Below are 16,966 nucleotides of genomic sequence, written 5' to 3'. Positions count from 1 at the left end.
CTCTCTGTCATCTACTATTACACGTTGCAGGGAAAGGGTAGTTCAAATTCGTCGACAACGTCTACCGTCTACGAATGCCCACGAGCGAAAGCAACTTCCGGTGCCTCGCCGCCTAAGGCACCGCAGTTTTCAATGTTATTCCACCAGATATCATTATCTCCGCAACATTTAGATTTGAGGTCAATTAAGTGGCGAGATCCTCGAGAACTGGAAGTTATGGAAAGAGAAATACTGTAATAATTGCTTAGTTTGGAGCGGGAAAGCCGAGAGTATCAACTCGCCATGTTCAAGGACGTTATTGATGACGATGGCCTTTCAGTGTTCAAAGCCTTGAGCTATACATAAGACGAAGATGTAAACGATTACCGTGTAGTAATGGGGGAAATGAAAACGTATTGCATCGGCGAAGTAACGTAAACGAGATTGTTTCAGTAGGAGGGAAAAACTTCCTACCGAAACGCTCGACAACTTAATCGCTGAATTAAAAAGAACCTTGGCGAAGAGCTGCAATTTATGTTTACGGTTTTTACACGATACTCTCATCTAGGTCTGCGTTCGATTGGTCTTGGGATAAAACATACACAAAGCGCAAAGCAGCCACTTAGGATGACAGACCCCATGTTAAAAAAGTGTATCGACCTTCCAGCATCCGAGATGCAAATATAGGGATCTTAACAATGACGGCGACGCCGAGGACAACGCCTTGTAAAATTAAATTTGTCCAGGATGCCTATGGCTCTAAAACCTCGCTCAGGCTAAATATGTAACGACGGCTTTCAATTCTAAATGGAAATACGAAAAATTAGCAGTTCGACTCATCGTTCGCGGTCATTTTGCGTTGTTGTTTTGCAGAGGACGGCTATGAACTGTACAAAGGTTCACTGAACACACTCGTACAGCTATTGTTTTGCTCATTAAGCCTTTTGTTTGGTTTTGACGTCATGATTTGCTCCAGGCTCTCCGCTCTCCGGCCTACGGTCCAGAGTAACCCGTCACGAAAACGGAGCTTTTCCAGAACGCTCCTCAAACCGGACGAATTTGAAAACGCCGGCTTTTCGTGTAGACCGAAAACATTTTAAAACGGACCTTTTCGAACACCATAGGATCAGGAGAACCATGTGATTTTCCTGGCCGAGATTTGCTCAAACAAAAATATCAAACGATCGGTGATTGTTGCGTTTTTAAATTCCTCCGATGTAGTGTGGACAACCTGGCCTAAGCTTCCTAGGCTCCTAATGAAGTCAATAATCAGACGGCGTTTTTCAATGAGTCCAAAGAGAAAAAAATCGGAGGTCCCGCGTAAAGGAGAAATGCACTATAAATAAACACCGTAAACAAAATAAATATTTAGGAGTGGAACTCTTTAAGGACCTCGATCAAGTTTAATATTCGTTTCAAGATGGTTGCCATATTACACTTGCATTGTTGTTGTTTCACATGATCCTCTTTCCAACGCGTAAAACAGACGGGATTCTAATATCGAGAGATAAAGTTCCAGGCGAGAGCTGACTGTTACTAGCATTATCATCCTTGGTCCTTCATCGATAATTCAAACATTTTAGAAAACCATCTTAATAACGATGGTATTCACTTGAACAGACAGGGCACAGCTCTTTTAGTTAAAAACATTTCCTTTGCATATCCGTAATATCTTAATTAGGATATGTTGGGGACTGAGTCTGCATGCCCAAATGAGTTTTCTTCCAAATCGAATACAATGACAGTAGGTTACTCTCTTCCCATCAACAGAGGATTTAAATTTATTTCTAACTATAATGTGCCGAAGTGCCACCGCGCCTCCTGCAACTTGAGAATTTTAATGAGTGCTGGGAATGGCGATAGGAATTTTAATCGCTCTATGATCACCCTAGCGAGCACGCCGTCTCCACTTCCTGTAATCAGGTCCCAGTCACTCCACATCCTTACAATATTTTGTTAACCGTGACTAGATCTATCAAGAATGTCTCCAACCAAATTCCTTTGTGGCTCACTTTTATTAGCAGTTACAATCCGTAAGTATGTGTTTTGCTTACCTGCAGCAGTTAACAAGGAGAGTCCGAGAGAAAGAACCGCAAAAAACAGAACCCTCATTTTGTTCCTCCTGAAATCAAGAGGATTAAAAAGCGAGGCGAGTCAACATATGTCGTTTTACACCCATATAGCTTGCAGAATGTGGCCGCCACAGGTTCAGGAGAGGAAAACACATAGTCGGCTCACCAAGCTAGGGTGGCGTTTACTCACGAAGTTGGAGCATGCATGTTGCCAATTTTTAGGTTGAAGGGTGATACCAGTTTGGGAAACACAGACAAGAGAAGCATAACATGGCGATTGCTGACCTTGTCAGCAAATGTTTGATTCTAAAGAGATCAAGGGGAAAACTATGGATTTTCTGAAGTAGGGCGGGATGAATGCTGTTTATTCGTAAAACAAACCAGAGCGAAACTTCCAGTCAGACTCTATCCAGGCCAAAGCCTTCATTCGAGGATTTTTATCAACCTGAATGTAGGTTAATAACTGCTTTTTTGTTTGTGTGCGTGTTCCCATAATAAAAGTAACGAATGTGTTCGCGATTTCTGGACTAACCATAGCAGTTACAATTTCCTAAAATGTGATTGGTGCATAAAATGCTGTATTTTGCACTAATTTTGAACGCTCGTGGGATTACAGACCGAATTGGACTTCACTCAGTCCTATTAACATTATAAATCGCCCATCAAGCAGACCGGGCATTAAAAACTTCCAGCTAAGGGAATCAGTAAAAAACATAGGGACTCACCTTAACTCTTCAGATCTCCGAGATGTTGACTTAACTGGGCTCGCAATTCAATTGAACTGCTCAAGATATTTAAATAGAATTTAACGCGACTCTTTTGCAGCTAACATAATCCCCTTCCCTTGACTGTAGGGATCAAACTAAAAACAATAGAAAGGACAAAAGGTTGCTAACAAAAGCCAAAATGGACAAAAAGACAAAACATTTCAAGCCCTCTCCGCGTCGGTAATTAATTGCAAAAACTCTGAACTACTAAGACATCTTGTCAGAGTTGCCGTTTCTTTTTCATTTCCTCATCCTGGTTTGAGTTTCAAGTGTTCTGTCGTTTTCAGTTTTTAACGGCTCAGTATCCATTTAAATCAGTTAAAGAGACGAAAAAGAACTAGATATTTAAACAGAGTTCAAAGCGACTCTTATGCAGTAATATAAACATAATCCCCTCCCTTTGATTTAATAGATCAAACTAAAAACAATAGAAAGTAAAAAGGCAGTCAACAAAAGCTACATTGAACGGCAGTAGAACTTATCTCATGTTTTCGAAATTTAGTATAAGAGTTTTCGATCCAGTATTCTTTTGTGCACCTCATTTTTAAGACAAAACCGATCCTGCGTCATAAATGTAAACCCCGGTTTTTAAAATAATGCAGATAACAAGCGTGAACTCTCCCCTCAATAGGTACAGTACCTAGTATCGGTTTTTTTTTTATGGTATCACTCTTAAAAGTCTACCGACATTGAAATCTTTGTACAACACAAAAGGATTAGCGACGCTGATTAGATAATTCACTAAGTTAAAATCATAATTCACAATCAAAAAAGAATTCAAGATACAGTAAACACCTCCGAGGGAACCTGCCCTGTATACAGTACCGAAATTTTCTCCCTTTATTTTACATACAGGAATTGTTTTTGTATGCTTATTGGTAAGTCATACACCGACGAACGTAACGAATCACTTTGATCACTTCCTTCAACCTTGGTCGGGGGGGGGGCACTCTCTTATATGGGCTACATAGGTATGTGCGGCCTCAAAGGGTATGGGTTTTTAGCCGATGGGGCCGGGTATTGATTTTAGCAAGTTTGGTCATAAGTTTGGTTTCTGCGCTATAGTCTTGAATTAGGTATGTCTTTTAGAAGACGCTTCTTTTTCATCATAATCGATAAGACAGATCAACAAAAGCCCTTCACGAAGCCTTTGACATCAGTCTGAACAAGGGAACTAAGTATAAGGCAGGTCTGAAACAGGGTATTGATTTAGGGTCAGGTCATAAAAAGGGACGGAAAAATTGCAGATTTTGGTCAGAAATATAGTAAGGGTTTTGGAAATCGGGCCGCACAACCCCACACTCAATTTTTCTCGGAGCACCCCCCGCCCGGGAAGCGTGGCACCGATAAGATAACTCAGTTCTGAATACGTGAGTGAAATATATTAACGTCAGTAATTAAATTAAATCATTGTCTTCCAACAAACAGTGCACAAAATCACCGGCAATTTGCCAAACTCCCAAGTGTACCCAGAACCGATATACCCACGGCCTGAACCAATATTCTTCCAACAGAGCTACAAGGAGTGGGAGAAAGACCCATCCACTCTCGGCGAATTGTTGTTCATTACATTTTGCACATCCATTGAGTATATCGTCACTTCTTCAAAGCACGACAATCTCGAAAATGCACCGTACAACTGATTGCACCCCAAAAGAATTGATAAGATAAGATAACTCAATTCTGAATACGCTCTGAATACGTGAATGAAATATATTAACGTCAGTAATTAAATTAAATTATTGTCTTCCAACAAACAGTGCACAAAATCACCGGCAATTTGCCAAACTCCCAAGTGTACCCAGAACTCGATATACCCACGGCCTGAACCAATATTCTTCCAACAGAGCTACAAGGACTGGGAGAAAGACCCATCCACTTTCGGCGAATTGTTGTTCATTACATTTTGCACATCCATTGAGTATGTCGTCACTTCTTCAAAGCGCGATAATCTCGAAAATGCACCGTACAACTGATTGCACCCCAAAAGAATTTAGAAATAGCTCACATTAATCTTTATTGATTGTATGTGAGTCTCAAAGGATACTCCATTCTCTTTAGTGTCTTTAACTGTTGTATACTATGAAGGACAATCTAAATTTTTCTCGCCGGGCTTACTCCCTTCGATAAGATCACTAAATTTGTACGTTTTCCTCCCTTTATTTTACTCCCTTCGTCTTGGAAGGCTCCAAGTTTAGCAGTTTAACTGATATCCGCTCTGTTTGTGAACGTTTCCACGTGCCCGTCGATAAAGCTATAAAGATATCATTTAAACAATAGAGTGTTTCTGTCGGCGAACTATCAGCTGATAGTTGCCCAGTGGAAATTTGATGTTTTTGAAACAAGTATTTGCCCCAGAGGAGGAGCTTCGAGGGCAAATTTGCAAGTTTCAAGGACATCACATTTCCAACTATTGGACACTGTTAGGCAACTATTGGACCATCAGACCGTAGACATTAGTCACACAGAAGCTTTACACTTGAATTTATGAACTATTTGTGCGAATCTCTCCCTCCATTAGTTAGTTCTCCGGGACATTCTCTCTCGTTCCCAAGCAGTAATACAAGCCTGCCCTTTCCCCCAAATAAACAAACAAATATACACTGATGCCTTTTATTACCACATTTTTATTACACCGCAGGAAGAGGCTAGTCTTACAGGAGCAATTTTAATTTTTACCCAAACTGAAGGACTGTATACATCTAGTATCCGGCACCCTTAGCTTACCAGAGCTACGTCACGGTTTGCACATCTAGAAAAGTTTAGCCTAGATTTCTCAAGTTCGTCGTTTGTATTCCGTGTTAATCTTCACCATCCTAAACCATCCTTCGGTTACTTTATGGTTGACAAGTATCTCTTTGATGCTTTTCTATCTTAACTTGGTAAACTATTATTTTCAGGTTTCCTTTAATTTAAAGGTAATTTTGTACGTGGCCAAAATAACTCAAAACACCGTGACCAAGCTCCTTTAACACCTTATACATGTTTGTCCCTTGCTCTATGTTTGCACGGCTCCAAACCCATTGCGTTTACTGCAGCAGCATCAACCTATCAGATTAGGAAAAAACTGAATGATTAACTCTAGCAAGAAATCCTTAGGCCATGAAAGCAGTTAGGAGAGCTCAGCTCCAGTAAAATTTTGTAATAAATTTGAATGGATGCTCCTCTAGTATTTTACTCTAACTTTTACCAATATTAATGAAATGATCGAGTTTCCATCGGTTGCACCTGAAGAGTGAGTTGGGATTATATCATGTAAAAAAACTAGTGCGTCAGGACCTGATTTAGACGGGAAGGGGGTGGGGATGGGGGAGAATTGGGTGGCTAGCCACCCCCGTTTTGGAGAAGCAAAACATAAAAAAATTAGAAAAATGTTGTAAATATTATGGCAGAAATAAATACAAACTCTCTGGACAGGTATCCCGTTGCAATTTCTACTTTGTGGCTTTGTGAAACGGTTTTCAAATTAGGTTCCAATTCTCAAATTGCGACATTTTGGGAGCATGCCTCCATTGATTTTGCAGCCCCAAGGTACCAGCCACTCCTCCCCCACTTTTGAAAAATCCTAGATCCTGGGTACGACGTACCAAAACATAACCTGAGCGCTTGTTTGCACGGGGTTTAATACAATCACGTTGTTATTATACTTCTAGTTACTTACTCGTAAGGAGTGGCACATAGTATCTCTATTTGTTTCCTTTCGCTACGTTTCTCCCCAGATAACTGTGCTTGAAAGTCCAACCCTCGTCATCTAAAAATGTTTTAGTGACAATAGATAAAATGCAATAATTACGCAGAGTAAACCGAAGAAAATGTGCCCGTTACAACTAGGCTTGATGTAACCCAAGGCTTGCTTCATTTCATTCTAGCACTGTTAAAAAAGATCACTTTTTACTTTATTGTGAAATAACTGAATGGGTGTAAAGTGCATTACAAAGAGAAATAAATATTCTCTTTCACTAATTTAAAAACTGGGCCAAATTCAATTAGTTTCTTTAGGATCGGTATTTTTTGATGGAAACAATACTTTTATCAGTAGTAGTTAATGACGCTTTTCAAGTTGGTGGTAACGTTAGCTAGGCAAGCCTTGTCAGTCTATCTAAGTTTGAGGACCGTAGGTTTCACTACTCGCTATTGAAAGACCAAGGCTCCGAACAATACATAACTAAGTCGAATTCTTACTTCCTGGACAGGGCTTGTCATTACAAGCCCTGGTCTCCTGCAGGGGGCCATCACAGTCTTCTCCGTACCCCTGGGGAGGAGGATTAGTACAGGTTCTGGTTCTTGTTTGGACTCCGCCACCACAAGTCAGGCTGCAGTCGGACCAGAAACCCCAGCGAGAGAATTCACCATCCACACCTGTAAACACGGTGAACAATATATTTTGGGTTTAACGGGGCCGGATAAAACTTTATGGTAGATAATCACCCTATAATATTATAAGAGGTTGACCTTCCGTTTATTCGATTATCTCGAGGCAAAACCGATTCTGGTGAACATTTGCACTAAAATTTCTTGTTCACACATTGGCAAATTCATATCGATAAGAAGAGTACATAAACATAGTTCATGCCATCACGTGCGGATCTAGGTGTCGTTGTCAGTTCCCGATATAAATATATCAAGATAAACTGCATCTTAACGGGCGTTCTTTAGGGACAAAAATCCCCAGAATCGTTTAACATGACTCTTAATTCAGTTTGGAAAGCCAGGGGGTAGAAGAGGTGTTATTAAAAACTGAATCATTGGATATATTGCAATTCGAGATTTTTCATTGGCTTAGCCATCATAGTTATAAGCCATTATACCATACTCTAAAAATATAGTAAGCGTATGCGTGATTTCTTGGGGCGTTTTTAATTTTATTTTAGTCAAGCTTTCTATATTTTGGGAGGCGTTTTTTAACAAAACAATTATTCCACTCGCGCTTGACATGTTGGATATGAGATAATTATAGCGAACTCGGCTCTACGCGCCTCGCTGGCTATCCACCATCTCATATCCAACGCGCGCTCGTGGAATAATTGTTAATTTGTCACAGTTTGACTATGTTCAAAGTTACTGTTTTGATGCTGGTGGACTGAGATGGTTCATGATCCACCGAGTTTTCAAACATTTTCTCAAGTTATAAAGTCCAGTTGCAGAATTTCCGTTTCTGCATTGTAGTTTAGGGCTATTGCGCAAAGCTTCGTGAGTTTTGGAATTATTTCAGCTTATTTTGGCTAGAAGAAATTCAGGTTCTCTCGCACTTATACCTTTGCGTCAGTCGATTCTTAGTAAATGGTTTAAACCCAAGAGGATCAGTTGTTCGTCTCTTGAGTTTTCTTCGTCTCGTCAATTGTCTCGTCTCGTGAGCAATCTTGTACGTGAAGTTAGTTCTGTTAAGAGCTGTTGTTGGTGACTGATGTTTAGAAAATTTCTCAGGATATGCGTCATATTCAGAGTCAAGCCTGAAAAGCGTCACTCGATGGTGTTGTGTTAGTCTGGCCCCTTGAAACTTATTGGTTAGTTACGCCGTGATGGCATTGGCGGTAAGACTCGTGTATAGAAAGCCACCGTCAACAATTATTGGCCAGTTCTAGTAAGCTTCGTTCCTTCTATTGCTTTTCAAATTATGTCTATCTGTTTGAGTTTCGTCCGTCGATTTTGTTAAGTGCTGAATAAGTCGCTTGCACTAAGGTTCCGTAGTTGTCAGCAGCTGTTGAGAAGCGTTCGCGCTAAGTTGATGTACCAGCCCCCCCTGCCCCGAGGGGGACGAGATTTCCATATGAAAAGGTCGGTGATGCTCGTCGGAAAATTTGAGCAATATTTGGACTCGAGAGACCGGCGGAAATCAAGCCTAAAAACGGAAATGAAAGCATCTATCTTATGTTTATTATTACACTTTCTTCGAGTGCACCCTAAAAAAACACTTCGACAGCTAAAACTAGTGGCGTTTCATCAGCAACACCCTAAGTGAGACCAGAATCTTTGATTTGTGCCACTACGCGAGAGTCCCCCCGGGTACCAGCCTTGCTGGGTCAATTGTTAAAAAAATTGTTGTTGCAGGTTAAGCACTGACCAGAGTCCCAAACAATTCTGTGGTTTGTAAGTTGATTACTGTTCAGTAATGCGAACTACTGTTGTACCCAATTACACTGAACGTGTTCTATTCTCTAGTCGGGAGTCAACTACCCTCAATCGTTTTGGCTTTTGTTATTGTAAAAACAAATACATGCCAACTTTGTATGCGGTCATCCTCTTATCGATGGTAAATTCCGAGGGGGGGAAGACTCCTACACATCCTCAAAAGGGTGCGAGCGGGAGCTTTCGCGATACCTTTTAGGGTAGCGAGCAGAAGGAAATATGACAGGTGATAATGTGTTGTTTAGAATTGGTACTTCTTCATAGGGGTGAAAAAAAAAAAAAAAAAAAAAAAAATTAAAGCCACGCTCACAAAACAGGATCTTGGTACCTCTTAGGGGTCTCCCCGAGGGACCATTTCGTCATCATCACGGTAATCTGTGGATTCACGAGGCTACGCCTCGTGGATTCACAACTGCTCTGACAATGCTCTGACGTGAATTACAATTAGAATACAAACGCACAAAATGCTGGCGGCAATTTGTTAAGCTCCTTTAAAAACAAATCACTGAGTATACTCACTGCATGTTTCAGTCAGAATGTCAAGGAACAAATTCGACAGGTCTTCAAAGTTGCTTGTATTGTAAACATTTTTTCCTGCGATTTCTTCCAACTGTCCTTGGAAATTCTCATAGTCGCCAACTCCAATAGCAATAATGCGAACCTTTTTGGCCTTTGGACGGAAAAGAGATAATATAAAGAAGTGAGTGATTATTGGAACCTTTCTGTGTTTGAAAACACCAATAAAGTAGACTATTTAGAAGCATTAGGCTGGGGGGGGGGGAGTTACCACCCGGGTCGGGGTACTCCCTTACTCCCTTGTACTTTACAGGTATGTGTGGCCCCAAAAGGTATGTTTTTTTAGCCGTTTTGGTCAGAAGTAGGATTTCGACTTTGGCCATTGTGATCTCAAATAGAGTATGGTTTTTGTACTCTAGTCTTATATTGAGTATGCTTTTTAGAAGAAGCTACTCTACCTAATAAAAGTATATTATCATTGCAGGTCTGAAACAGGGCATTGATATAAGGGTCAGGTCTTAAATAGGGTACAAATTTTTGGTCAGGTCATAAATAAGGTAGGGAAAACTTGTTGCAGATTTTGGTCTTAAATAGGGTAAGAGTTTTGAGAAACGGGCCGCACACCCCCGCCCAATGTCTCTGGGAGTTCCTCTCCGGGCTTCTCACACAACTCTGCTTGTATAATACTTGATAACATTCGTTTTTTGTAGTTTTAATCTGTGAGCTTTCTACGCTGAAGAAGCTGATGTCTTATTAACTGTAGCTTTTAAGGACAGACGGTGTTCACGTGAAGCTACCTGCTTTAAATTATTGTAGGTTTTTTTTCAGACAAGGTTCCAGACTGTCCTAATAGTAACGGTAGGAATTCAACGTTTTGTAAGTTTAAAAAATGTGGAAAGGGGTAATGGGGTGATAAGATGAAGAATATCAAACGGTAAGGAAGCTGGAATTTTGCAGCACGATAACATAACGAATTTCAATCCCAGTTGAAACTTGCGAGTGCATGCAGCAGCGAACATGCACGAGTAATGTAAACCAACAATGAGGAGGTAACTGTAAGCTAGATAACTATGTTATAACTGTAACTGTATGATAACTGTGCATGAAAGCTAGTTCAGTTGGCTCTGTTTTATCTTCAGTTGTCTCTGTCCGTCGATGACTGAGAGATTCTTGGTTTTTAATTTAATGAATTTAAGCCCCCTTTTTTGTTCGCCTCTGGGCAACACAAACCATAGATTCGGGCAGTTAGATTATCTATTAATCGTCTATAAATTCTTGAGAGCTTTTGGTTAATGCTGTTTACTTTTTTGTTGCTTGGTGATGATAACCAGCAATCAGGGCAAAAGAGCAACACTACGCTAAGTTTGAACCTAACCTTTAGCAGAGGGATTATCTGGTTGAATGGTCTGGAGTCAACATTGGTCCTTCCATCTGTGAAAAGAATTAGAACATTTGGAAACTTCGGCCGGTCCCCCTCCTTCTCCGTAAAGAACCTCTGTGCGGCGAGCCTCAGTGCTTTGTCAGTGAAGGTACGTCTACCAAGAATGACCGGTATACTAAGAATATGATCATGAAAAGCTTTGTTGCTGTGTTTGTTCGTGTCCGCAAGCGTGCTTAGAAGAGTTGGTTTCCTGCTAAATGCGATTACGCCTGCGTGAGTTGTATCTGGGCTGATGTGCATCGCGCCAATGAGTTGCAGAAGGAAGCCCTTTAGCAGCATGAAGTTCACCACCCCGACGCTTCTGGTCCTGTCTACCACAAACGCCACGTCCATCCCTTTACTGGTTTCACAAGGACTCGGGGCTGTGAGGATAAATGGGTAAAGTCAGCATATACGAGCCAAGTGGCCCACCAGGCCGGAGCTTATCTCGGTTTCTGTAGCATGAAGCGACTAGGAGTATTTCTACTCCCCTCTGGATGAGATGCTAGTCCTTGATCTCAGGGTTACCCCCAGCATTAAATTCGCCGGTACTCATTTCTACATGAAGCACTGTGAGGGTTAAGTGTCTTGCCGAAGAAAACAACTGAAAGTCTTCAGCCAGGACTCGAACCCGGACCGCTCGATCCGGAGACGAGCGCACCAACCATGAGGCCACCGCGCTGCGCATGAGGATAAATAGTCATAGTTAAATCCCTCACCCAGAGGTTAATGTGTTTGCTTAGGGCCAACAAACCTATCTAATAAAATAATCAAGATACCGAAACATTAACGACACTTCAAAAATTAGCTAGATCTGGGAGAGGAAGGGCCTCCAGATGGAAGGATTATGACGCAGTGCAGTGGAAGCCGAAAGGAAGCTGTAAGGCTGACACCTCTTATCATTCCTAGGAGAGTCGTCGATGGCCTATGCTCCAGTGAGAGTGAACGGCCTAAGTAAGTATTAAGTAAGTAAGTATTGGCATGAGACCCCGTAAGTTTACATCCACGAGGCGGTTAGGAGTTAAAATGCTGTCCCTTGATGGGAAGCGAGAAATTCCACGAAGGGCTTGTTACTCTCAAGCATTCTGTCATGTTGCTCCAACATTTCGCGGATACAAATTAAAACTCTTGCGCAAAAATAGGATGATAAGAAAAATGTTCGTCCCCAGAACAAACCAGAACCAGACTAGCATACAGAAGTCTAAATGCTTGTCTTCCTTCGGCCCTTCATGATATCCTAGCACACCCCACCCCCAAAGAAGAATACCTAGATTTAATGTATGGCTGTACTTGTCCACGATGAAAAGGCTGGAGAATTCGACAAAAGTGTTCCGTTGACGGTGATTCGCGGTTTTTTTTTCCGCGATTCCTTCTGCCGCGTGGCTGTTAATTTCGGTTGTTATTCTAATTTTGTTATTCAAGACGTTTGCTGAGGGTTTGTTTCCTCTTTGTCTTCGATCAATGATTCAGACATTTTTTGTCAGATTCAGGACCACGTGAAGACCAGGATCAGCCTTCCTTCAAGACTGTAGTTTAGGTTAGGTCTTAAGAACCTTTCAGAATTATATGCCATCGTATCAGAACCCTTCTATAATATTGTTGTCGAAGCCTTCAGTCTACCGCTGGTCAAAGGAACACTGTGTGGGATGGAGTTTGTACGTGTTCGTGTCAGAATGGTAGATATGTGATTAAAAAAATTCATACAAAAAACAACAACCTTTAAGATTTCCAGATCCATACCAGCTTGTACTTACGACAGATTAACTTGACAATGTCTTGGGTTGCATCGTCAAGGTTAGCATAGTCGTCTACAAAAAACAGATTTTCCCCGCCGATCATCGCTAACACACGGCGGAACCTGTGTTTCTCGGCGTCTGGACCGATGCCAACGACGACAATGCGGACACCTCTGAACTGCAAATTAAAATGAAACCAAACAACTGCTGTAAAACTAACACCGGTATTAGATATTTAAATTTGGGGGGGGGGGAAAGGGGGCTGGGGGGGAACTCTGATATAAAAAGGACTGGTGTGCTCGTCGGAAATTTTTAAAAGAACCCTCAAGAGGTATCAAGATCCTGTTTTGTGGGCGTGGCTTAAAATGTTTTTCGCACCCAAGAGGCACCAATAGAGTCCTAAAGTGATGACGTCACAAAAATGAAAATTTTGAAATTATGGGATATGGTGTCATATTCTTATAGAGGATCCTAAAAGATGCCCTCATCCCAAAAATTAGCTCAGAATTGCAATTCCCGATAGAGATATAAGGGATCAAAGTTTGATAGCATCCCATACCAACCCTTTAAAATTTGTTTGAGTTCCTTCAGTTTACAACCGACTCAAAATTAGAGAGATATATATGGGGCAGTACCAAATTTTCATCCTTTATATTTCGGCTGGGAATTACAATTAAGAGGTAATTTTTGGTAAAGACCCTTTTTAAAGGACGCTCTATTCGAAAATGGCGCCAAATCCCATAATTTCTCAAATTTATTTTTTTGTGACGTCACACTTTAGGACTCTATTCTAAAGCAACAAATTATCTCGTCAAATTTTTTTCCATCTCAATACCCTAAAGGGTACCCCAAAAGATTCCACTGTGGAGCTTTTGAGGCTTAACACCCAAAGAGGCACCAAAACGGCTTTTTTAACCCCTTCTAGGTACGACGAGCACCCCTGTCCTTTTTATATGGAAGCCCCCCCCCCCGGATTTAAAATTCCTCGGTATCCGATGGTAACGACGGTAACAGTCCTAGTCCAGCACAATGTCACTTTTAGAAATGCTCGAAACAATAGCATGACGTAACAGCATGGCGGTTCAGTCTACTTTACGTATGTACCTGGGTGGACTCTACTTCAGTATACAACGATGGCTGTTGTGAGTCTGACTCAAAGGCCACGTTGACTCAGTTCTTGCGTTAATATCGTGGGTGACAAATTATTCCTTAATTTTGTCACGAAGTTTCAGCCTCGATTTGTAATTTCACATGTGAAATAACAAAATTTCCATGGCAACGTTTGGCGTCAAATTTCTCGATACAATAAACAAGTCAAAAACACACGATTGTAAAAGTAATTTGGCGCGGTGGCCTCATGGGTAGTGCGCTCGTCTCGGGATCGAGCGATCCGGGCTCGAGCCTAGGCCAGGGACATGGTATTATGTTCGTAGGCAAGACAATTTACTCTCACAGCGCCTCTCTCCACCCAGGTGTAGAAATGGGTATCGGAGAATTTTTATGCTGGGGGTAACCCTGCGGTGGACTAACATCCCACCCAGGAGGGAGTAGAAATACTCTTAGTCGCTTCATGCTACGGAGGCTGGGATAAGCTCCGGTCTGATGGGCCACTTGGCTCGTATGCAGACTTTAAATTGTATACTCTTGAAGTTAGGAAATAATATCACTTGCGTTTTGTCAAAATTTTAATAATTTCTCTCGCCTAAAGACTCTGGATATTATAAGAATTTGGAGAAAACGCGCGTTAAATTACTTCCTACTTTCACTCGTCACCATTTGGTTACCCGATCATACGAATTTGATCGAGCGCTTTGTCTCTTGATCGCGATGTTTATCTTTATAAATACCTCATGTTTTGTTCTGTTTGTTGTTTGAATTCTCGTGTATCATGGTAAATTTTACACAATCGTATTAAATTCTAGACGTTGCTCAGCACGAGCTTAAGGATGCTACGCTATGTTGCTCCGTCGATACAGCATGAAATGTTGCATCGTTTTTTCAGATAGGTATCGACTCATAACTCTTAGCCTGACTTTTAAATTTGAGCAAAAGCTCTATTTTGCACACAACACACAACGACAAGTAGAAAGGCGCCTATCTCAACTTAGTCCTGGCCAAGATATATAACGCGCATTTTTCTCGTTCCCCAATCACCTGATTTTCTGGCCAGTAAATGAGATTGCAAGATTTTTTCAATCAAATTCGGGTTCTGGTCACGGTTTAGCATGAAAACAGACCTCACAGAACGCGACTCCGAATTCGCGCACTGATCGAATAATTGTTTGTTCTCGTCCTTCAATCAAAACATTTCCGAAAGTAGCAAGGCACTGGACTTGATCATGTTTCTTCTGTTCTGAAAACTAAAATTAAAGAGCTGAACGTGAAATATCACCCAGTTTACCACCATAGTTGCTGAAGAAATTAAACATGATGAAAATGACTCGGAGAAGACGACATTGAGTGGCAGCGTGGAAAATTTAGACTTCGAACTCACTCAGGCCAATGTTATAACTGCCATCGGTTTTGTGCAATTCTCGGGAAAAACACCATGCATGGGGAAATTAATCTCAGGAAGGCCTAATCCTAATCCAGCACTCATTTCATTATAGACTACATCACTTGCAAACAATTTTTACGTTAAAATTTCGTACGTCTAATTTTCGGAAATTATTTTATCTTATTTCGGTCAAATCTCTGACAAAAATTTGGGACGTTTCGTTGGAATGTACCCAAAGTAAATTTGCGTCTACGGAACGCGAATTAGATTGAAGCGACAGATCTGTGAAAATGAATGTGTTACTGCACCCTACCGGTTTTACAGATACACCGACGAGAAAATTTCACAAATTCCATCAAGCCGTCACTGTATCTCAAGCAGTGCCTCACGACGAGGTCGGTGCATAAAGTACTTAAAAGCTACTAAAAAAATTTCTTCTGTACTGTACGCTTAAAAATTTCGTACGCCTTTTTATGGGACTAATTTCCTTCAAATAACGACTTCCAGTTATTTCTCCATGTAGCCTTAGAAAAATCGTACGTCTGAATTGCCATTTGAAACCTGCAGCTGTGCAAGCGCTATTACCACTTTTTTTTTTTTTTTTTAACAATTTGGAGTTTTGAAAGTCTCGTAACCCTAAATGTCCTTCTTTCAGTCTTCTCAGAGATTGCATTTATCTTGTAATATTTCTGAATGTTCCTCAAAACTTCGACAAAACGAAAGAACCTCGCCCTTTTACAGACGACCTCCAGTCGTGGGCACTACATAAACCTTGATGACAAAGGAAAATTTAGTGGTGAACATGGCTGATAGTGGACGGTAGCTCAGTCAATCAGATTGCAGCATTCACATGAGCGTGCAAGTAGAATTCTGCTCCCTCATTGCCTAACCTTGATGGCTTCAACATCCCGGATAAAATCCTCCGTATCACGGTGTGATCTTCCATCGGTGTACAAAACCATGGCACTCCGAACTCCAGCCCTTTGTCCACTTTCATCCCTGAACATGAACTCCCTGGCCATCTTCAATGCTTTGTCAAGGCGGGTAGGTTGGTCCAGCTTGGTAATATTGTAGGTTATCAAATCATCGATGGCTTTGTTGCTGTGATAAAGGTCGTCGTTGAACTTGTTGTGAAGCGTGCTTTTCTTTTCGAACGTTTCAAGCGATACGTGGGTTCCGTCGGTTGAAACGTTAAACTGGTTCACTAAACTCACAAGCGAGTCCTTCAGTTTTGGAAGGTTTGCGTTCGTGATACTTTTTGTCGTGTCAACTAACAAACCAAGATCAAGTTTGCATTTGGAAGTGTCTGAAAGAATAAGAAAACGTGCCACAATCAGCTAAAGTTTAGAAGAATTGTTGTTTGTTTTAAAAGTGTTACCTTCAGAAAATAAAATCTTAAGTATTTCTACTACTATTACAATTTGTCTACACACTAAACTGGTTGGCTTTTTGCTCCAGTTTTGTGAAAAGATACTGTAGGACGAAAGATAAGACACAGTGAGCCATAAACTCCGGCATACCTAACAAGTGCGTCATTTAACTGTAAGACTTAACAAAGTCGACATATTCCCGCCGCGGAATAGTCATGCCAAATTTATAGAGTAGGTGTGTGTCGAAAAAGGTCTTGTAACCTGACCCTATTTGATGTTATTTATCGAAAACTAATACCCCCCTTAAGGCACAAACCACGCAAATGACACCCTGCTTAAAGAAAAACGATAACTATGAATAGCGTGCGCAGATCGTTCATTTTTATTTCTTTTGTGTATTAAACACGGAAAAATCTAGCATTAACTTAGATAGTTAGCTCTGTATTAATAGACCAGATATTTTTCGGCGTACGTAGCTGGGCG

The 16,966-nt window shown here is 41.1% G+C and overlaps 1 protein-coding gene across 1 annotated transcript; it reads right to left on the bottom strand.

Annotated features, from left to right (window-relative positions):
* Positions 1–4,524: 4,524 nt before the first annotated feature.
* LOC145481020 (collagen alpha-4(VI) chain-like) lies at positions 4,525–16,408 on the bottom strand. Its single transcript, XM_081459394.1, has 7 exons — positions 16,004–16,408; positions 12,635–12,794; positions 10,836–11,263; positions 9,464–9,614; positions 7,001–7,177; positions 6,480–6,569; positions 4,525–5,866 (listed from the first exon to the last, which is right to left on the bottom strand). The coding sequence occupies exons 1-6, from the start codon at positions 16,133–16,135 to the stop codon at positions 6,505–6,507; spliced, it is 1,113 nt and encodes a 370-aa protein (XP_081315520.1). The 5' UTR covers positions 16,136–16,408; the 3' UTR covers positions 4,525–5,866; positions 6,480–6,504.
* Positions 16,409–16,966: the final 558 nt, after the last annotated feature.

This window comes from Orbicella franksi, chromosome 3 (assembly GCF_964199315.1).
Source record: "Orbicella franksi chromosome 3, jaOrbFran1.1, whole genome shotgun sequence".
In the NCBI taxonomy this organism is placed as follows: Eukaryota; Metazoa; Cnidaria; class Anthozoa; order Scleractinia; family Merulinidae; genus Orbicella; species Orbicella franksi.
The sequence above is the reverse complement of the archived record's forward strand: the minus strand, read 5'-3'. Positions and strand labels throughout refer to the sequence as shown.